This window comes from Heptranchias perlo, chromosome 2, assembly GCF_035084215.1.
Source record: "Heptranchias perlo isolate sHepPer1 chromosome 2, sHepPer1.hap1, whole genome shotgun sequence".
NCBI lineage: Eukaryota > Metazoa > Chordata > Chondrichthyes > Hexanchiformes > Hexanchidae > Heptranchias > Heptranchias perlo.
The window spans coordinates 82,831,094-82,853,576 of record NC_090326.1 but is presented as its reverse complement, the minus strand read 5'-3'; the positions used below and the strand labels follow the sequence as shown (position 1 = coordinate 82,853,576).

General features: G+C 42.6%; 1 protein-coding gene across 6 annotated transcripts in view; it reads left to right on the top strand.

Moving 5' to 3' along the window:
* The first annotated feature begins 1,741 nt into the window (after window positions 1-1,741).
* Window positions 1,742-22,483, top strand: part of LOC137340905 (histone deacetylase 9-like) — a 641,963-nt gene continuing 621,221 nt past the window's right edge. For 3 of the 6 annotated variants that reach the window (XM_068003748.1, XM_068003726.1, XM_068003760.1), the window contains exon 1: window positions 1,743-1,905. In XM_068003748.1, the coding sequence (XP_067859849.1) occupies window positions 1,884-1,905 (22 nt within the window). In that variant the 5' untranslated portion in view covers window positions 1,743-1,883. Of the gene's footprint in view, window positions 1,906-22,483 lie in introns of all 6 variants that reach the window. The other 3 variants (XM_068003718.1, XM_068003710.1, XM_068003754.1) reach the window with 2 other exon arrangements.

Sequence of the window (22,483 nt, the reverse complement as noted above, 5' to 3'; positions counted from 1 at the left end):
TTTATTACAAGAGGATTTGAGTACAGGAGTAAAGATGTCTTACTGCAATTATACAGGGCCTTGGTGAGACCACACCTGGAGTATTGTGCACAATTTTGGTCTCCTTACCTAAGAAAGGATATACTTGCCATAGAGGGAGTGCAACGAAGGTTCACCAGACCGATTCCTGGGATGGCGGGATTGTCGTATGAGGAGAGATTGAGTAGACTAGGCCTGTATTCTCTAGAGTTTAGAAGAATGAAAGGTGATCTCATTGAAATATACAAAATTCTTACAGGGCTCGACAGGGTAGATGCAGGGAGGATGATTTCCCTGGCTGGGGAGTCTAGAACCAGGGGTCACAGTCTCAGAATAAGGGATAGGCCATTTAGGACTGAGATGAGGAGAAATTCTTCACCCAGAGGGTGGTGAATCTTTGGAATTCTCTACGCCAGAGGGCTGTGGAGGCTCAGTCATTGAATACATTCAAAACAGAGATCGATAGATTTCTAGATATTAAAGGCATCAAGGGATATGGGGATAGTGCAGGAAAATGGTGTTTAGGTAGAAGATCAGCCATGATCGTGTTGAATGGCGGAGCAGGCTCGAGGGGCCGGGTGGCCTACTCCTGCTCCTATTTCTTATGTTCTTATGTACACTGCAGGTTTATCATCGATGCGAACTGGCAGTGTAATTCTGGAGTAAGGTCCCTGTAGTATCACACCACTTTGACCCCATGTGGAGTGTAAATCCAACGTGGTATCGAACCTAGTTTGAAAAATTGGACGTCCTGGACACTTTCTAGTCTGCTTGACCTTCGTTTAAATGTTTAGAGAACGGAGATTCTCCCCTCCCTGCTCTCCAAACATTTACATTTCTAACTTCTGGGAGACAGCTCTACCCATGCATGTATCCAGGTATGTGCAGAGCTCTCTCCTAAAAAGGAAAGTTAAAGTTCCAGTCAGGCATGAGCCAAGCAATTTAAACAGGATTCTACCTGTCCCAAACCTAAACTGTAGCTAATGGTCTCAGACTGTAAATGCATCCTAAATTGTTAACTCTGTTGAATGCACAGAAATTTTACAACAAAGGTGCTTTGTACTTTAATAGTTAATGGATTTAAAGGAGGATTCTAAGAGTTGCTTTGTTGCCTGATCTAACCTCACATCTTGTTATTATGAGTGATTCATCCAAACTGTTATTTGTTTATTGTTAACTGATAAATCAGTTTTTAAAAAGCAAGCAAGAAAAAGCTAACTGATCTACTCAAATGTAATTTCCTTAGAGGAAGTGGATAATTTTGCTATGGCTCTTCTGAAATCTTATAGTGACAGAAATTACAATTGAGCCTAAACATCATGTTATGTTTATAACTTTGTATATTTATGAGTACCAAAACTAATGGAATACTTCCTGCAACTTTCATATACACACTTCATTAACAACTGGAATGAAAATGTGTATTTTTGTTTTTAAAAAGTGTTGTAATCCCAAAGATTACAGTATTGAAACCCATCCCTTCTGTTCTTTATTCACTTTAGTAGCAGTCCACATGTGAAAAGGCATTGTAGAATTGCAGTAAAATGCAAATCAAAAGGAGTGACTTTGCACTGAGATCATTAAACAAAATGCCTTTGAACTCAATTGGTGTGCAGTTGGACAGTTGACAATATTGAAAGAAATTCTTATTTTAGAATCTTTTGTAAAATAAAATTGTTTATATGAGTTTCCCTTTCTGTTTTCCTTTTAGGGCCCTTTTTACCTCTGTGGTATTGTGCTGAATGCAGCCAATGCTAAAAGGGCAAGTCTCCAAGCTTCGGATTTTGCGGACACTGCTGCGTACTGTCTCTGTGCTCTATTGCATAAGAAGCAGCTGATTAGAAGTACTCGACCCCCACTGAGTCATGAGTTCTCCAACACGTCCAGGTGAGTGGTGTAAACTTTACATTTCTCCTGCTTTGCTGTGTTGGCTTTAGGTAGTTTGGGATCTAGCTGTCACTGTCTGATAGTCTGGGTGGGATAAGACACTTGATAATAGTGACATATTTGAACACTGACATTGGTGTCATAGTCCCAGTTTGAAGCAAAAAAAGGAATATTCAGCTTTATATCATAGAAAACTAGTTGTATGATAAATAATAATTGTACTTCAAAATTTTGTAGAGTTTTGTAGAGCACATTAGGTCAGATGGACAAATAGTTGCTAATAAAAAGACGTTCTTGTGACTGGAGTATTAACTATCACTGAGTAGACTAAGACTTGATTACAATTTACTTGTGCACTATTGGGATGTGCAAGAAATTTGTCTCTCTTAAGTTTATTTTCTGGTTTTATTTCACTAGATGGCTAGAAATTACTTTTCTTATTTCATTCACTGATATTTGGCATCACTCACATTAAGTTCAGAAATATGCCAGGTAGTGCCTTTGATTCAAATAGAGAGTGAGGAATGAGCCATGTGACTCCACAGTGTGCATGTGTATAAATAAATTAATTTAAAATTGAGAATGTTGGAATTTTTTGAGAATGTATTTTCAGAGGGAGTGGTGCTGCAGTAACAGTCAATTTTGTATTTATATGGCTTTTTAAGTTTTAAATGTAAACTTCAGTACAGAAATGAATACATGCAGCAAGTAACCATGATGTACAGGGATGACTACACATTTGAGTGTTGTTAATGAATTGTGCGTAGTGATCATGCTTTTTCTCTTTTTCTTTACAAGAGGGTATGTACTTAGTAATTGATTTTGATCAGCATCAGTCATTGTAAATGATTAAGGAAGTTCAACCCAATCTCACGAATTTACAAATATTTAGGACTGAGAAATGAGTTCTGTATTGATTTGGGCTTTAATCAGAGACCAAGGGCATGCCAGTGGGAAGAGAACTGGGGGGGGTGGGGGGGTCGGGGGGTGGCGGGGAAGGATTTGCGGGTGCGAAACTGGAAGGGAAGTAGACGGGTTGCAATCTGTGATCGTGACCTTAATGAGGCCAATCAATGCCTCTTCTGGGTTTCGCACCCGGCAGAGAGGAGCTACACATCCGAGGGGGGTGGGGGAGAAAGAGAGAGAGAGAGAGACCTCATTGACCGTTGGGAGAGAGGAGGGAGGGGCGACAAAGATCGGTGTGGGGGGGGAAACTTCGGACATTGGAGAGACATCGGACATCGGAGCAGGGGGGAGTGGGCAGGTGACATCATTTGTAAGGTATATTTATTTATTTTTTACAATGGGAAATGTAATTTAAAAAATTTATTTAGTCTATTTTCATTGATCCGACCATTCCCGCCTGGTTTCACCAGACGTGAATCGGAAGCCGTGGGAAAGCCGCCTAGGTAAAGTTAAAATTTTTTTAAGTGTCCAAGATGCAAAAAAAAACTTCCTTAAGCACCTCGATGAGGTACATTTACCCCTTTAATTATCGGCCCGCCGGATTTAATTGCCGGCGGGACTTCCAGCTTCCCGATCTGTGCGCGCACCCAGATGCATCTGGGTCATATGTGTTTCTCGGCAGGTTGGAGCCGGAATTCCCTCCCGCTGCATAAAAATGTGATTTTGTTTGCCCCCCGTGCCCCGAACCCACCCAGACTTGGCAGTTAAAATCCTGCCCCAGCTGTCCATAACAGTCGCTGCCTGGTAAATATTTTGCCCGTGAACTCCATCAGGTTTGTAAAGAAGAGATGGTGTGAACTGCAACAAGGTGACATAATTGATTCACTCATTGTGTTTGCCCCAATTAACATTTGTAAACTTATGGTAACATAATGGTTCTGGTACTTGCCTAGCAATACAAAGGTCCTGAGTTCATAATCTCACTGTGGCAAGTTCTGAAACTGAACTGAAAAATATCTGGTAATTTGTAGTTAGCAGTAGTAAAGCCGTCGGATTGTTGTAAAACCCAGGAGTTCACTAATGTCTTTCAGGGAATGGAACCTGCTGCCCTTACCTGGTATAGATGTGACTCTTAATGCTCTCAGGTCAACTCGGGATGGACAATAAATACTTCCTTGTCAGCATTGCCCTTATTCCAAGGATATTTTTTTTAAAAACTGATTATATGCATTTGCTGGTAACAGTGTGTTCATTGAAGGCTTTTAACCTCTCATTTGGAATTATTTCACGCAATAACTTTCCAGTTATGTGTCTTTTATCTCCCTGGTGTTGATCTTGAGGTAACTTTTATACAGTTACTCATCATTAAATCATTTTTTTAACCAATTACCACCAATGGTTATTTTACTGTGGCTGTATCCGCTACAAATTCAAACAAGAACTCACAGAAGAGAGAATTATTTTGTGTGCTATGTTAAAACAAAATACAAAATTATAGATTTAAGTTAATATTTCAAATGAATTGCCACTCAGAATATCACTCTGCTTGCCTGTGTCACCCAAAGTCTGCCTACTTCAAGTCAAAGTCATTTGTTGCTTTTGTGTTTTATATTTTAAGATCCTCAATCACAAGCACTCTCTTTCTTCAATCAGCATGATGTCTGAGTGTGGGTGAAAAAAATGGATTCACTGTTAGGAACCACTAGGGCTGTTCTGGAGGTGTGTATTTGCCCCAAATGACTGGCAAAATGATACAGGCCCTCTTACATTACAGAACTGCTTCAGGTTCTATTGATCTAAAGTCCTGCTCATCTCTGTGCAGGGAGTAAAGTGTTTTCACCTGTACAGACTCTCCCCGGTTATTTGGAAAGTTATTGGAATGAAAGAAAAAGTAGTTTCAGAAAGATTTTTTAGAACAGCTGCACTTACACAGCAGAGGTGACTTGCGTACATACAGTCACAAGAGCTTTTAAAGACTATTTTCCTTCATTCCTAACACTTACCCAATATCCAGGGAATCTGTACCAATGACTGATTGTAAAACACCATCACTTCTTATACAGAGAGGAGCAGGAGCACTTCAGATGCCTGGTCTGGTAGTGTCATGATAGTTTGCTGCCTCTATCTCTGGCGTCAGCACCAGTTTTGTTTACATTGCAGACCGAGGGAATAGCTGGAAACAACCTTTTTGCTGCTTGCTGTCACTGACCTCCAATAAAACAAGAGATTTCATATTAAGAGTTTGTTGCCATTTCAGCAGCATTGTCAGGAGAAAACCTGTAATAAAAATGGGATAGCAATGAAATGTTTAAGAGGTATACCGTACATTAGCTTTTATTTCAATCAGCAAAGGCTATTTTTGGTGAAGATAAAATAGCTTCTTGAGGTTTTTTTTAAAAGGGGAAGTACATTTTATTCAATGGCTCCGCGATCCCAACTGTTGTAGAGGGAGATTTCTATATTGTTACTGGTGTCTTTCAATTGTCCCTTATTAGTGTTTTATTCTTTAGAACTTCATGGTGGAGGGGACCTGGAAGCAGACATTTGGTGCAAACTTTCCCTTGTGTAACATCAAGACATTCAACTTGTAACATCGTGAATAAGAATGATGGGCAGAGGACAGTATCCTCCATGCATGATATCATTGGAATTGTACTTAATCATGTCATAAAAAGTACCACAAAATCCTGTACAAAATGTTTGTCCCATATGCTGCTAACCAGCAGTTTTAGATGGTAACGAAACCAACTTAATGACACCATAAGTGTATGGTTAACTTCCTTTCTAATGTTGAGGGATTATGGGCACTGGGGTAAGATGTACCTTTTCTTTAAGTAAAGTCAACTCTGAATCACACTGTCCTATAAATGTAAATACTACTGAGTTCATTGTTTTTCCTTAAAATTGAAATCAATCATTTGTTTAAAGTGATGAAAAGGGCAAGTGTTGATTATTACTTTTAAAAATCTTTTGTCAGTATCTGTATAGCTTGCTTGCTGTATTGAGAATACATGGTGAACAGTTTTCATTTCTGGGGTTACTCACAATTTTTCAGTTTTTGTGTTGGAGCCTTTAAAATGTGGAACTGATCCCAGGGTGACAGGCTGGAGTATAAGCTTCTCTAGGACACTAGGGAATAGCAACACATCTCTCCTTGCCCCACACCAAAACAAACAGTGATGCACTTTTGCCTCCTTATTGTCAAGAATTTAATGTAGATACCACTGTCCTACTACAAATTGGATACACATGTCCTTCCCTAGTCTAATTAGCCTATCAAGCATAAGAGTAGATTTTCTGTGAAATGAAATTGTAAATCCATTTATAAAGAATAGGTTTATGACGTAGTTACAGATAGCACGCTGAGGAAATCTTTATCTCACAAGGGAAAACACATAAGTTCCACCCTACCAGATTGCCGACTAAAATGTAGATGGATATTCCATCACTAGATCATCAGGAATTGGGCCCTCTCTGTATTCCTACCAATCCGAAATTAGATGCAGATGCTCTTTTTTTCTCCCACCTCCCCTCAGTTAATCAGTCCAACAGCAGTATCAGGAAAAATTAACACACCCAGTTTAATATGTGTCCTGGGTTCTAATTGTGCACAAGTCATGTGAAAGGTCAGGCAGTTAAAGTTACTTGCACTGCTGTTAGTGCGTGGGGAGAGTAGGAGAAGGGAGAATTATTACAGAGCTTTGCTCATGTGGACTTCAAGAAGTTTTTTTTTGTATAATTTGGTGGAGCTTCCTTGGATATATATTTAAAATAAACATATTTGGGTAATTTTTTGTCTTATCGCATAGGTGGTAATCTGGCAGAACGGATTGCCCACCCATTATAGAACTCACCCAATTTTCATTCCGTTGAAATCATCGGGTGATTTACTCCACCAGATTGTGCTCCCATGTGTTGAAATCAAAAACTTATCACATTGACTCTTTTGGAATTGTTTTTTTTTATTATTCATTTTTAGGATATGAGCATTGCTGGCAAAGTCGGCATTTATTGCCCATCAATATTTGTCTAAATCAGGGTGGTGTGTAACTTGGAGGGGAACTTGGAGGTGATGGTGTTCCCATGCGTTTGCTGCTCTTGTCCTTCTAGGTGGTGGAGGTCGCAGGTTTGAGAGGTGCTGTTGAAAAGCCTGGGCGAGTTGCTGCAGTGCATCTTGTGGACAGGACACACTGCAGCCAATGAACGCTGTTGGTGGAGGGAGTGGACCTTTAGGCTAGTGGATGAAGTGCCAATCAGGCAGATTGCTTCTTTGGATGGTGTTGAGTTTCTTGAGCAATATTGCAGTTCCACCCATCCAGGCAAGTTAAGAGAATTCCATCACACTCCTGACTTGTGCTTTGTAGGTGGTGGATAGGCTTTGGGGAGTCAGGAGGTAAGCCACTCTCCGCAGAATACCCCATATTGGTTCACAAAACTGACCTGAGCAAAACTGTCTTGGAAATCACAGCAAGTGGCTGTGCCACAGCCATCAAAATTCTTATATCATCGCAAGCCATCCATTTAGTGGTGGCCTCATTTGTATTTAACCTTATTAGTTCAACGATTCTGCTCTGCACTTCTTATCCATTCCCAGGTTTTATCTTAATTCCTCATCATTTTGAGCTTAAATAGCAACCTTTTGTGCTGAATTTTGTCAAAGGCTTTTTGGAAGCTGCTGGCCAGTTTCTGCTAGTATCACAGCGTTCAGTACTTAATCATCTGTTGTGTCCACATTTATCCCTAGTCATATATGACAACATTCTGGAACTCATTTAGACCCCTGTATGGCTATTCCTTTAACATATAACATGTTATTATTACATTCCGATTTGTATGCATTACACAAGCCTAGGATTATATAGTCAAAATTTCCCTAAGCCCTCAGCCAGGCTGACAGTTTCAATCCCAAAAAGCTGCAGTTTCCCTCTGTAGCTATTGGTGGGGTTGTGGGGGGTGGGGGGATGAAATGCAAAAACAAGTTCAATAATACCCAGGTTTACCAACCCTTCCACATTCAGCAATCTCTCACATATATGGAGGACCCTATTTTCCACAGTGCAGTCGCTGTGGAAAATGTAATTCGGCATGTGTGAGGAGTAGTAGATGGACCACAATCTAAACTGAAGGTGTGATGGACAGGAGTGAGATGCAATTACAGTAATTTGAAGAGGAAAGTTCCTTTCAGTCAATGAGAATGGGTGAATCTAGAATCACCCATTGGGAGGGTGATATTCAATGGAAGGGGAGGGTGATATTCAGTGGAAGGGGTGGGTGATATTCAATGGAAGGGGAGGGTGATATTCAATGGAAGGGGAGGATGATATTCAATGGAAGGGGAGGGTGATATTCAGTGGAAGGGGTGGGTGATATTCAATGGAAGGGGAGGGTGATATTCAATGGAAGGGGAGGGTAATATTCAGTGGAAGGGGAGGGTGATATTCAGTGGAAGGGGAGGGTGATATTCAATGGAAGGGGTGGGTGATATTCAATGGAAGGGGAGGGTGATATTCAATGGAAGGGGTGGGTGATATTCAGTGGAAGGGGTGGGTGATATTCAATGGAAGGGGAGGGTGATATTCAATGGAAGGGGAGGGTGATATTCAATGGAAGGGGAGGGTGATATTCAAGGGAAGGGGAGGGTGATATTCAATGGAAGGGGAGGGTGATATTCAATGGAAGGGGAGGGTGATATTCAATGGAAGGGGAGGGTGATATTCAATGGAAGGGGAGGGTGATATTCAATGGAAGGGGAGGGTGATATTCAATGGAAGGGGAGGGTAATATTCAGTGGATGAAGCTAGAATCACCACGATGTTTTCTGTGTTGGTGTGAGTAAGCTAAGGACAGGCCCAAGTCAATGGCAGTCACAAGACGTGTCGGAAGATCTACAAATAACTTCAGATTGTAAATAGCTGATTGTACAAAGTCTGATCATCCATTGATTTTTCTTATTTTTATTTTACTTCTACATGCATGGGTAATTTAGGGGAAAATATGTTGATAATATTGGTATTTGACTTAAAATTTCTTTTACGTTTTTAAATGTGGCTTTAATTGGTCCCAGCCAATAAAGACAAATGTTTAGATAGATTAGGTGCCACTTTGGTCCATTAAAAACGGGGCCTTGACTTCAGCTATCTGCTGTATTTCTTAGCTGAAGAAAAAAAGTTGTTTTCAGTTCTTTAGTTTTAAAAATACAGCAGCAGATTTCCCAATGCGGTGAGTCAGAGGTCATGCCTTTTATAATAATAGAGGCGTCATGATCAAAGTGTGATAGGATTGGAAAAGCTGGCTGAATTGATTTAAAAGAAAGGAGGGGAAGAAATAAACAAAAATGGAGTGATCGACCGATAGGTGACAATTGTGCCATGGCTATTTATTTGTAGTTGGGTGGCAGTGGTATTATATTAATTTATTTTTAGCTGAGTACCAGCGGAGGAAATCTTCATTTTGATAGGCTGGTAATGTGAAAAATTAAATCAAGGAGAAAATCATGATTTTAAAAGGCAGGTGTATAAATCTGGGCAAGGAAAAATGATAAAAGTGAGTATAAATTGTAAATCAGGACGAGCAGTCAACAACAGCAATGGCAGCAATTTATTTATTTTTAGATTGCTGTGGTGAGGAAAATCCTAGGCATGGAAATTAGTCAGAGCCTGTTTTCAGGCCCCCCAAAAAGAAAGACTTGCATTTATATAGAGCTTTTCACAACCTCAGGACATCCCAAAGCAAATTACAGCTAATGAAGTAGTGACTGTTGTAATGCAGAAAACGCGAAATGCGAATTATATGGTCATTCCCACAAGAGCAATGACAAGTTAATCAGTTTTAGTGATGTTGGTTGAGGGATAAATATTGGCCAGGACACTGGGGGGGCACGCCCCTGCTCTTCTTCAAAAGGGTCCCATGGGATCTTTTACATCCACCTGAGAAGGCAGACGGGGCCTCGGTTTAACGTCTCATCCAAAAGACGGTGCCTCTGACAGTGCAATACTCCCTCAGCACTGGAGTATCAGCCTAGATTTTATGTTCAAGTCTCTGGTGTGGGATTTGAACTCATAACTTTCTGACTCAGGCGAGAGTGCAATCACTGAACCATGGCTAACACTAACCTCCGATGCACCACCGTTCATAAATTTCAGCTCATCCAAAACTCTGTTGCCCATATCATATCCCGCATCAGGTCCAGCTCACCGATCACCCTTATTCTCGCTGACCTACTTTGGCTACTGGTCTCCTAACACCTGAAATTTGACAACTTGCCAGACAAGGGCCAGGCAATGACCATCTCCAACAAGAGAGAATCTAACCACCTCCCCTTGACATTCAATGGCATTACCATCGCCAAATCCCCCACCATCAATAACCTGGGGGTCACCATTAACCAGAAACTTAACTGGACCAGCCACATAAATACTGTGGCTACAAGAGCAGGTCAGAGGCTGGGTATTCTGTGGCGAGTGTCTCACCTCCTGACTCCCCAAAGCCTTTCCACCATCTACAAGGCACAAGTCAGGAGTGTGATGGAATAATCTCCACTTGCCTGGATCAGTGCAGCTCCAACAACACTCAAGAAGCTCAACACCATCCAGGACAAAGCAGCCCGCTTGATTGGCACCCCATCCACCACCCTAAACATTCACTCCCTCCACCACCGGCGCACAGTGGCTGCAGTGTGTACCATCCACAGGATGCACTGCAGCAACTTGCCAAGGCTTCTTCGACAGCACCTCCCAAACCCACGGCCTCTACCACCTAGAAGGACAAGGGCAGCAGGCACATGGGAACAACACCACCTGCACATTCCCCCTCCAAGTCACATACCATCCAGACTTGGAAATATATCGCCATTCCTCATCGTCACTGGGTCAAAATCCTGGAAAGTCCTACCTAACAGCACTGTGGGAGAACCTTCACCACACAGACTGCAGCGGTTCAAGAAGGCGGCTCACCACCACCTTCTCGAGGGCAATTAGGGATGGGCAATAAATGCCGGCCTCGCCAGCGACGACAACATCCCATGAACAAATAAAAAAAAATGTAAAATTCTCATCCACATGTTTAAATCCCTTTGTGGCCTCATGTCTCCCTATCTCCCTCCTCCACACTACAACCTCCTCCTCTGTCTCCTCCTTTGTGATGCTATAGATATAGATGCAGGGATCTGCAGCTTCTGGACCTTATGAAGCTTCACCTATGAAGCTGCAGGTTTGACTGTCTGTCACTGAATGGTGATGCCCAAATAAAGAGTGCATAGCATACAAAATTAATTTAATATTTTATAGATGTGCAGTAATTTACACTTGTCTGCATTAAATTCTGGAACGTACTTTCACTGATTCATTGCTAATTGGATACAGAATATCTTGCAATTAAAATTTGCTCAACGTAGACAGCTCTGATTATACTTGTACTGTCTTTTCTCAGTGACTTAATATTTAACTCACTTAGGGAGTTTAATCTTTTGAAACATTAAATTTGATATTAAAAGAAAATCTTCTGTCTTAAGCCGCCACACAAAGCAGCAAGAGTGGGCAGCTGGTATTTGGCCAGTTGGAAAATAAAAACCGGAATGTGCTTGTCCTGGAGAATCTTGTGCCTACTCCCTTGTTGAATAATGCCTGACTAAAACATTAAAATACTTCTCTTTCAAATGTTGACCAACCTGCTGTGCATGTCTACCATTCATTGTTTATATCAAGCTATTATTTGTCCTGAAAGTACATTTGTAATGGTCCTGGATTGTTTGTGTGACAGCGCAAAGGTGAAAATTCTATCCCATTTAGTAAATGATTTCACTTTGCGCACTGAATTGTGTATCACATTGTTCACTACAGTCTTAATCACGCAGGCTTGAGGCTGGCCTTGTGGAGAAAGAATTTATTAAATCATACAGTGAAGGCAAAGGGTTTGATTTCACTTTTCTTCCTTATTCCAGCAAGAATAAATCTCCTACATGATTCACTGTAGTCATTAATACATTATTCAGGAAGAAGCATTTTTACATTTATTTTAGGTAGCTCATTTTGTTCTGCTTTTTCTTTTCTGTTAAGAATCCTGCATTTATTTTTAGAACATTACACTTTTTGTTCTGATTCTTCCTGTTGACAGTAGGGAATTGAGAACTGAGCCTCAGAATGATGACTCTTTGTTCTGCTCTATTATGTTGGTTCTATTAGAATTTAGCATTTGTTCAGTCTAAGTGTCTTTACTAAGAATTAATGATCGATTGCCAGCCAATCAGATACTAAGGCTCTACTCAGCCTTGCACTTATATAGTAAAAATGAACAATCCAGTATGTTCTATACTGAAGTAGAGGCTGTGTAAAGCACAAGGTGCAGCTGTCTTGTTTAGCCAGCTTGACTTTCCTAATTTGAGCATTCAAGATGTTGGGATATTTACATAATCACTGTTATTTGATAGAACAGAGCTTCTTTCAAATCTTATGGTGGTGAAATTGGATGCCACAAATTAGGTGAAGGGAACGATCTCTGCGCCAGAACAGTAGGCCTGAGGTTCACTCAATATTGGACCTCATTTAAATTAGACCAACGAGGTGCGGACGCCTGGTGAATGACCCCAGGAAACTCGCTGGTGAAGCAAATGTAAATTTAAGACTGCTGTGTTGACGGCAGCGGCCCTCAGGGGGGGAGGCAATCGAGAGGGAGGAGGGCGATCGGGAGAGTGCCAAGCAGGAGCTGACAGGTCTTTGGGACTGCTAGGGAGCTGGCAGGGGCACTCCTGCTCCTCCCGGCTTCACATTCAGGTAAGTATTTTTGTTAAAAACTTACTTTTGGTGGCAGCCTCCAGGGGTCCCTTTAAGGCAACATGTAGATCACATTTTCCTGAACGCAGCTGGCTGGTTCAGTGAAGCTCAATTTTGTGATGGGATCCTGAAACAGGCGTTAGGCCATTTGCATTTGCAAATAGTGGGCCTAACGTCTGTTTCACACATGGGCCATGGACGGCTATATTTCAGCCTTTACCAATATGCCGGGTGGCGTACTTTTTAAAAATTTGTTCATGAGATGTGGGCGTTGCTGGCAATTTATTGCCCATCCCTAATTGCCCTTGAGAAGGTGGTGGTGAGCCACCTTCTTGAACTGCTGCAGTCCGTGTGGTGAAGGTTCTCCCACAGTGCTGTTAGGTAGGGCGTTCCAGGATTTTGACCCAGTGACGATGAAGGAACGGCGATATATTTCCAGGTTGAGATGTTGTGTGACTTGGAGGGGACGTGCAGGTGTTGTTCCCATGTGCCTGCTGCCCTTGTCCTTCTAGGTGGTGGAGGTCGTGGGTTTGGGAGGTGCTGTGGAAGAAGCCTTGGCGAGTTGCTGCAGTGCATCCTGTGGATGGTACGCACTGGTGAAGGGAGTGAATGTTTAGGGTGGTGGATGGGATGCCAATCAAGCGGGCTGCTTTGTCCTGGATGGTGTCGAGCTTGTTGATTGTTGTTGGATCTGCACTCATCCAGTCAAGTGGAGAGTATTCCATCACACTCCTGACTTGTGCCTTGTCGATGGTGGAAAGGCTTTGGGGAATCAGGAGGTGAGTCACTCACCACAGAATACCCAGCCTCTGACCTGCTCTTGTAGCCACAGTATTTATATGGCTGGTCCAGTTAAGTTTCTGGTCAATAGTGACCCCCAGGATATTGATGGTGGGGGATTCGGCGATGGTGATGCCGTTGAATGTCAAGTGGAGGTGACTCTCTCTTGTTGGAGATGGTGATTGCCTGGCACTTGTCTGGCGTGAATTTTACTTGCCACTTATCAGCCCAAGCCTGGATGTTGTCCAGGTCTTGCTGCATGCAGGCACGGACTGTTTCAAGATCTGAGGGGTTGCAAATGGAACTGAACACTGTGCAATCATCAGCGAACATCCCCATTTCTGATCTTATGATGGAGGGAAGGTCATTGTTGAAGCAGCTGAAGATGGTTGTGCCAAGGACACTGCCCTGAGGAACTCCTGCAGCAATATCCTGGGGCTGAGATGATTGGCCTCCAACAACCACTACCATCTTCCTTTGTGCTAGGATGACTCCAGCCACTGGAGAGTTTTCCACCTGATTCCCATTGACTTCAATTTTACGAGGGCTCCTTGGTGCCACACTCGGTCAAATGCTGCCTTGATGTCAAGGGCAGTCACTCTCACCTCACCTCTGGAATTCAGCTCTTTTGTCCATGTTTGGACCAAGGCTGTAATGAGGTCTGGAGCCGAGTGGTCCTGGCGGAACCCAAACTGAGCATCGGTGAGCAGGTTATTAGTGAGTAAGTGCCGCTTGATAACAATGTCGACGACACCTTCCATCACTTTGCTGATGATTGAGAGTAGGCTGATGGGGCGATAATTGGCCGGATTGGATTTGTCCTGCTTTTTGTGGACAGGACATACCATGGCAATTTTCCACATTGTCTGGTAGATGCCAGTGCTGTAGCTGTACTGGAATAGTTTGGCTAGAGGCGAAGCTAGTTCTGGAGCACAAGTCTTCAGCACTACAGCCGGGATGTTGTCGGGTCCCATAGCCGTTGCTGTATTCAGTGCACTCAGCCATTTCTTGATATCATGTGGAGTGAATCGAATTGGCTGAAGACTGGCTTCCGTGATGGTGGGGATATCGGGAGGAGGCCAAGATGAATCATCCACTCGGCACTTCTGGCTGAAGATGGTTGCAAACGTTTTTTGCACTCATGTGCTGGACTCCGCCATCATTGAGGATGGGGATGTTTACAGAGCCTCCTCCTCCCGTTAGTTGTTTAATTGTCCACCACCATTCATGACTGGATGTGGCAGGACTTCAGACTTCTGATCCGTTTGTTGTGGAATCGCTTAGCTCTGTCTATAGCATGTCGCTTCCGCTATTTAGCATGCATGTAGTCCTGAGTTGTAGCTTCACCAGGTTGGCACCTCATTTTAGGTACGCCTGGTGCTGCTCCTGGCATGCTCTTCTACACTCCTCATTGAACCAGGGTTGACCCCCTGGCTTGTTGGTAATGGTAGAGTGAGGAATATGCTGGGCTATGAGGTTACAGATTGTGCTGGAATATAATTCTGCTGCTGCTGATGGACCACAGTGCCTCATGGATGCCCAGTTTTGAGCTGCTAGATCTGTTCTGAATCTATCCCATTTAGCAAGGTGGTAGTGCCACACAACACGTTGGATGGTGTCCTCATTGCGAAGACGGGACTTCATCTCCACGAGGACTGTGCGGTGTTCACTCCTATGATTCTGTCATGGACAGATGCATCTGCGACAGGTAGATTGGTGAGGACAAGGTCAAGTAGGTTTTTCCCTCATGTTGGTTCGCTCACCACCTGCCGCAGGCCCAGTTTAGCAGCTACGTCCTTCAGGACTCGGCCAGCTCGGTCAGTAGTGGTGCTACCGAGTCACTCTTGGTGATGGACATTGAAGTCCCCCACCCAGAGTACATTCTGTGCCCTTGCTACCCTCAGTGCTTCCTCCAAGTGGTGTTCAACATGGATCATCAGCTGAGAGAGAACGGTAGGTGGTAATCAGCAGGAGGTTTCCTTGCCCATGTTTGACCTGATGCCATGAGATTTTATGGGGTCCAGAGTCAATGTTGAGGACTCCCAGGGCCACTCCCTCCTGACTGTATATCACTGTACCACCACCTCTGGTGGGTCTGTCCTGCCGGTGGGACAGGACATCGCCAGGGATGGTGATGGAAGGGTCTGGCTCGTTAGCTGAAAGGTCTGATTCTGTGAGTTTGGCTATGTCAGGCTGTTGCTTGACTAGTCTATGGGAAAGCTCTCCTAATTTTGGCACAAGTCCCCAGATGTTAGTGAGGAGGACTGTGCAGGGTCGACTGGGCTTGGTTTGCCTTTGTCGTTTTGGTGCGGAATGTGCATACGCATGCCGCCCGCCGTATTGGACACTTAAGCGCCCATTTTACGGGCACTGACTGTGGTTTTAAAATCCATTATTAGAAAGTCAGGTTTTGGAATAATTTGGGCATACTTATTAAGAGTTCTGCATTTCAATTGTTTCCATATCATCTCATTTGAAGACAGTTTCATACAATTTGAAGAAACAGCTCACACTCTACTGTTATCAATGTTTCCTAACCCAAAAATGTAGCCAGCTATTTCGTCAGAAAAAATATCTGCAATATTTTGAAGGTATATTTAAATGCGGTTAAATGTTTGTGTGTGCATAAGAATTAAGAATCCTTTCAGTTGTCTGCCCTGTTTTTAGTTCTGTTGATATAAATCATGGTCTTGCATGTTAGTTACTGCCCATTCCCTTGGCTGTCAGATTGGTTCTTTTCGGTTTATATAGTGCACAGCAACGTAAAATAACTTCATTATACTAGTGGTTGATCAGGACCAGCCAGTATTACAAAAGGCAATCAGAGTTGTGAGAAAAGCTGTTTTTATTTGTAAAATACATGCCCGCAGTAGATAAATGCAGCACTGTATCCTGGAGGGCAGAGTGCTAATAGCACATTGGACCTGGTCTATTTTTAATCCACATTTCTGATTGCAGCCTGCTATCTCACTAGCCCAGCCCTCCTACGTCAGACAAATATAAATGTCCCACTCCCAGTTGCACGGACATTGCATTACCTTGTCCTGATGTATTAGTGGTATCTCTAACAATATTTAGAACTGTCAACACTAAGCATTGCTGAGGTGTCCCCTTTGTATTCATTAATCATGACTGCGTATCTGCGGAGCAATCACCAAATGTGTGTACAAAAAGCATACTTTGGGGAATGCATAAGGTTTTAATTAGTAATCCCTTTTTCCAAACCTGTATCTCCCACTAGTAGCAACACTTCACTTATATTGGTAAATATTTGTTCCCAAATAACACAGGACTAGAAATTTAAACTACATCCATAATGCCACTAAAATGTTAGGTTACTAAATTGAACCCATAATTCCTAATTTTAATGCTCATTAATGGGGTTTTTAAGATGGGTTGACAACCTTTGTAGAGAGGTGAAATACTTTTGCATCATCTTATATGACAATGATTTCTGGTTAGATATCCATCTTTTTACTATTCTATTTTTCTTGTTTTTGGTTCGATGTAGTAACGAAATAACCTTTTTATTGATAAAAAGTGGATTTTGCGAGATTTTAAGGTACCTTCAATAGTGCATACAAAAATAAAATCCAATTTTCTTCCAGAACCATATTGTATACCAGACATTTTGGTGTAAGTGTGATACTGTCTTAGAGAAATGAGTGAATCAGAAATTAAACACAGCAAAAATGAATTAATGTTCCATTAAATAGGAGGTCTTGGCAATGCGTTGAATGTTATGAATATCTGTTATTGGCAATGTACATCTGGGTCGCTTCATTGAAATTGATGTGGATTTCTGAGCAATATATTTCTCAGTTCTCAGCTTGGAGAACAATAAAGCAAGTGTGTGAAAAGCAATCAGATTTGTACAGAGTCAACAAATTCTCAGACATTCATGATTTCAGGACCATTCAGAAAGGGGAAACTTTGCCGACAGCCCAGTCAATCCCATTCATGATATCACATCAAGATAAGTTCAACACAAAATGGCTGCTTCCAGATTGTCCCTAACTAGTAGTCATAAAACGTAAATGTAGTTACAACGGGTAACTCAGCTATACCTCATTGCAACATCGCCGTTCCTTCATCGTTGCTGGGTCAAAATCCTGGAACTCCCTTCCTAATAGCACTGTGGGAGAACCTTCACCACATGGACTGCAGTGGTTCAAGAAGGCGGCTCACCACCACCTTCTCAAGGGCAATTAGTGATGGGCAATAAATGCTGGCCTTGCCAGCGATGCCCACATCCCATGAACGAATAAAAAAAACATGAAGGATTATGTGACTGTTCAGTAAAATATACCTTCCTTTTATAAAAAGGGTACAAAAAGTCATAAATCGAAATAGGACACCTGCTTAGAAACATTTCCTACAAATTTTGCCTTCCTTGGGAAATGGATTTAGGAATTTCTGTTACAAGCAGAAACCTCAGTGTGTGCTAACTAAGCTGGTCTCCTGCATTTATTTTGTAATGAGACATCAGTCCTCTTTTTAAAATGGCTGCATTGTGGGGGCGCAACATTTCGCACATGTGCAGGGCAGGTCGTGTCATTTTGGCCAATGTGCATGTGCAGGATGTTGATGTCATGACACTGCTTTATAAAGTCACTATGTAGTTGTATTTTTTAATCGTTTCACCAACTATGGGGATCCCCGTCCATTCTGAACATCAATCCTCTTTAATGTGAAGTTATCTCCTGGATTCCTGAGTTGAACTGCACTGCTTTGTTTGCTTTTGGTCTTTACTCTACTGCGAGGATGGCTCCTGGTTTGAAATCTGCTCCCCTGCTAGTTTCCTGGGCTGCACTGCCATGCTAGTTTCCTGGGCTGCACTGCCACTGCCACCACTGTATTGTGCTTCACTCTTCTTCTGGCTGCTGGGCTGGTTGTGCCTGGTTTCCTGGGCTTCATTCTGCTCCTCCATTGTTTTCCTGGATTATACTCTGCTCCCCTGCATGTGACATTATAAAAATAGCAGGAAAATTTCCTACGTTCACTAATTTCAGTGAAATTCCACTGGAAATGATGATTAGAGGAAATCTATCAGCTATGTTTGTAATGCTGCTGGCAAATAACGAGCAAAGGAAATTTCTCCTTGCCACCATCCACCCCCACCCCCCCACCCCACAATGTGTTGAATTCAGTAAAAGATCTCAGCAGTTAACAGGATACAACTGTCACTTATATTATTTAGGTCATAACAGTGTCAACCGGTAGTATTCTTACCTCTGAGTCAGAAGATTGTGGGTTCAAGTTCCACTCCTGGGACTTGAGCACAAAATCTAGGCTGACGCTCTAGTGCAGTACTGAGGGAATGCTTCACTGTTGGAGGTGCCGTCTTTTGGATAAGATGTTAAACTGAGGCCCCAGCTGCCCTTTCAGGTGGATGTAAAAGATCCCAAGGCACTATTTTGAAAAAGAGCAGGAAGCTCTCCCCGTTGTCCTGGCCAATATTTAATCCCTCAACCAACATCACTAAAACAGATTATCTGGTGGTTATCTCATTCCTGTTTGTGGATCCTTGCTGTGCGCAAATTGGCTGCCGGATTTCCTTCATTATAACAGTGACTACACTTCAAAAGTGCTTAATTAGCTATAAAGCGCCTAAGGTTGTGAAAGATGCTGTTCAAGTGCAAGTTTTTTTCTTACTTTTCTTTCTATAAAGGACTACTTTGCAGCATTTTTTCCTTGGTTTTGGTGTTCTTACCATGGGTGCAGTCGAATACTTCATAAAATGTAACTAATGAAACACAAAGTCAACTCATAAGACATTTTTATTGGAGGATCAAGTCAAGAACATTGGCTTCATTCATTGCAATTTTGAAATTAACAAGCACAGCAGTGTTCCTTCTAAACTCCTATCTGTTGGTTACAAAAATGAAGTATTAAGTTCTCTGCACTGTGCATCCCATTGGTGAACGCTGCTGCTGAACAGGAGATATTTCTTACCATGCAGAGTAATGATTAGGAAATTGTGTTTCTTCTGGGATTTTATTTAAACCATATGCTGCTTAATGTGTTTTGTATGGAATGGAGCATAACATGGTACATCTGTCTGGTATTAAGTAAGTGTTGTGCAGCCAACCACCTTATACACTTCCTAAGTTCTATTTTTGTAACTCTTGAGTTTTTACTTTCAGAAATCGCACATTTTTGGCATAGGTCTGTTTGATTATATTTAAGATCTCAAGCTGGTTATATGAAAGGGCCAGGTTCAGTGATCATTTAGGAGCGCTAGTTGATATTATTTATGACATGGGAATCCAAAAGTGCTTTATAAAGTTCCACAGAACAAACTCAAAGCTCCCATTTCTTAAACAATTGCACTAGATCTACAAATAAAAGCCTGGAATGAAACACCAGTTCTATTCATAGGAACATAGGAACAGAAGTAGGCCATTTAGCCCCTCGAGCCTGTTCCGCCATTCAATGAAACCATGGCTGATCTGAGACCTGACTCCATATACCCACCTTAGCCCCATTTCCCTTAATACCTTTGGTTAACAAAAATCTGTCAATTTCAGATTTAAAATTAATAATTGAGCTAGCATCAACTGCTGTTTGTGGAAGTGAGTTCCAAATCTCTACCACCCTTTGTGTGTAGAAGTGTTTCCTAACTTCACCCCTGAAAGTCTTGGCTCTAATTTTGAGGCCATGTCCCCTAGTCCTACACTCCCCAACCAGTGGAAATAGTTTCTCTCTATCTACCCCATCAGTTCCCCTTAATATCTTGAAAACTTCGATCAAATCACCACTTAATTTTTTAATTTCCAGGGAATACAACCTTAGTTTGTATAATCTCTCCTTATAATTTAACTCTTGGAGTTCAGGTATCATACGAGTAAATCTACGCTGCACTCCCTCCAAGGCCAATATATCCTTCCTAAAGGCACAGTGCCTAGAACTGAACACAGTACTCCAGATGTGGGCTAACCATGGCTTTGTATCGCTGTAGCATAACTTCTACCCCCTTGTATTCTAGTCCTCTATATATAAAGGCCAGCATTCCATTAGTCTTTTTGATTATTTTCTGTACCTGTCCATGACATTTTAATGATCTATGTACATGGACCCTAAGTCTCTTTGGACCTCTGCTGTTTTGAGCTTTTCACCATTTAGAAAGTACTCTGATCTATCCTTTTTAGGACCAAAGTGGATGACCTCACACTTGCCTACATTGAAATCCATTTGCCACAGCTTTGCCCATTCATCTATTAATATCACTTTGTAATTTTATGCTTCCATCTACACTGCTTACAATGCTGCCTATCTTTGTGTCATCGGCAAACTTGGATATGTGGCTCTCTATCCCATCATCTAAGTCGTTAATAAATACGATGAATAGTTAAGGCCCCAATACACATCCCTGTGGGACACCACTAATCATATCCTGCCAATTTGATTACATTCCCATTATCCCTACTCTGTGTCTCCTGTCACTCAGCCAATTTCCTAACCAGGTCAGTAATTTGCCCTCAATTCCATGAGTTTCAACTTCAGCTAACAATCTCTTATGAAGGACTTTATCGAATGCCTTCTGGAAGTCCATATAAACAACATCCATAGACATTCCCCTGTCCACTACTGCAGTCACCTCTTCAAAAAAATTCAATCAGGTTCATCAGGCATGACCTACCCTTTATAAATCCATGCTGGCTCTTTTTGATCAGCTGAAAATTTACAAAGTGTTCAGTCACTCTATCCTTAATTATAGACTCCAGTAATTTCCTGACAACAGATGTTAGGCTAACTGATTTATAATTCCCTGGTTTCCCTCTCTCACCTTTCGTAAATAACAGAGGGACATGTACAGTTTTCCAATCTAAAGGAACAGGTCCTGATTCAAGAGAACTTTGGAAGATTATAGTTTTTTTTTTATTCGTTCACGGGATGTGGGCGTCGCTGGTGAGGCCAGCATTTATTGCCCATCCCTAATTGCCCTCGAGAAGGTGGTGGTGAGCCGCCTTCTTGAACCGCTGCAGTCCGTGTGGTGACGGTTCTCCCACAATGCTGTTAGGAAGGGAGTTCCAGGATTTTGACCCAGCGACAATGAAGGAACGGCGATATATTTCCAAGTCAGGATGGTTTGTGACTTGGAGGGGAACGTGCAGGTGGTGTTGTTCCCATGTGCCTGCTGCTCTTGTCCTTCTAGGTGGTAGAGGTCGCGGGTTTGTGAGGTTCTGTCGAAGAAGCCTTGGCGAGTTGCTGCAGTGCATCCTGTGGATGGTGCACACTGCAGCCACAGTGCACCGGTGGTGAAGGGAGTGAATGTTTAGGGTGGTGGATGGGGTGCCAATCAAGCGGGCTGCTTTATCTTGGATGGTGTCGAGCTTCTTGAGTGTTGTTGGAGCTGCACTCATCCAGGCAAGTGGAGAGTATTCCATCACACTCCTGACTTGTGCCTTGTAGATGGTAGAAAGGCTTTGGGGAGTCAGGAGGTGAGTCACTCGCCGCAGAATACCCAGCCTCTGACCTGCTCTAGTAGCCACAGTATTTATATGGCTGGTCCAGTTAAGTTTCTGGTCAATGGTGACCCCCAGGATGTTGATGGTGGGGGATTCGGCGATGGTAATGCCGTTGAATGTCAAGGGGAGGTGGTTAGACTCTCTCTTGTTGGAGATGGTCATTGCCTGGCACTTGTCTGGCGCGAATGTTACTTGCCACTTATGAGCCCAAGCCTGGATGTTGTCCAGGTCTTGCTGCATGCGGGCTCGGACTGCTTCATTATTTGAGGGGTTGCGAATGGAACTGAACACTGTGCAGTCATCAGCGAACATCCCCATTTCTGACCTTATGATGGAGGGAAGGTCATTGATGAAGCAGCTGAAGATGGTTGGGCCTAGGACACTGCCCTGAGGAACACCTGCAGCAATGTCCTGGGGCTGAGATGATTGGCCTCCAACAATCACTACCATCTTCCTTTGTGCTAGGTATGACTCCAGCCACTGGAGAGTTTTCCCCCTGATTCCCATTGACTTCAATTTTACTAGGGCTCCTTGGTGCCACACTCAGTCAAATGCTGCCTTGATGTCAAGGGCAGTCACTCTCACCTCACCTCTGGAATTCAGCTCTTTTGTCCATGTTTGGACCAAGGCTGTAATAAGGTCTGGAGCCGAGTG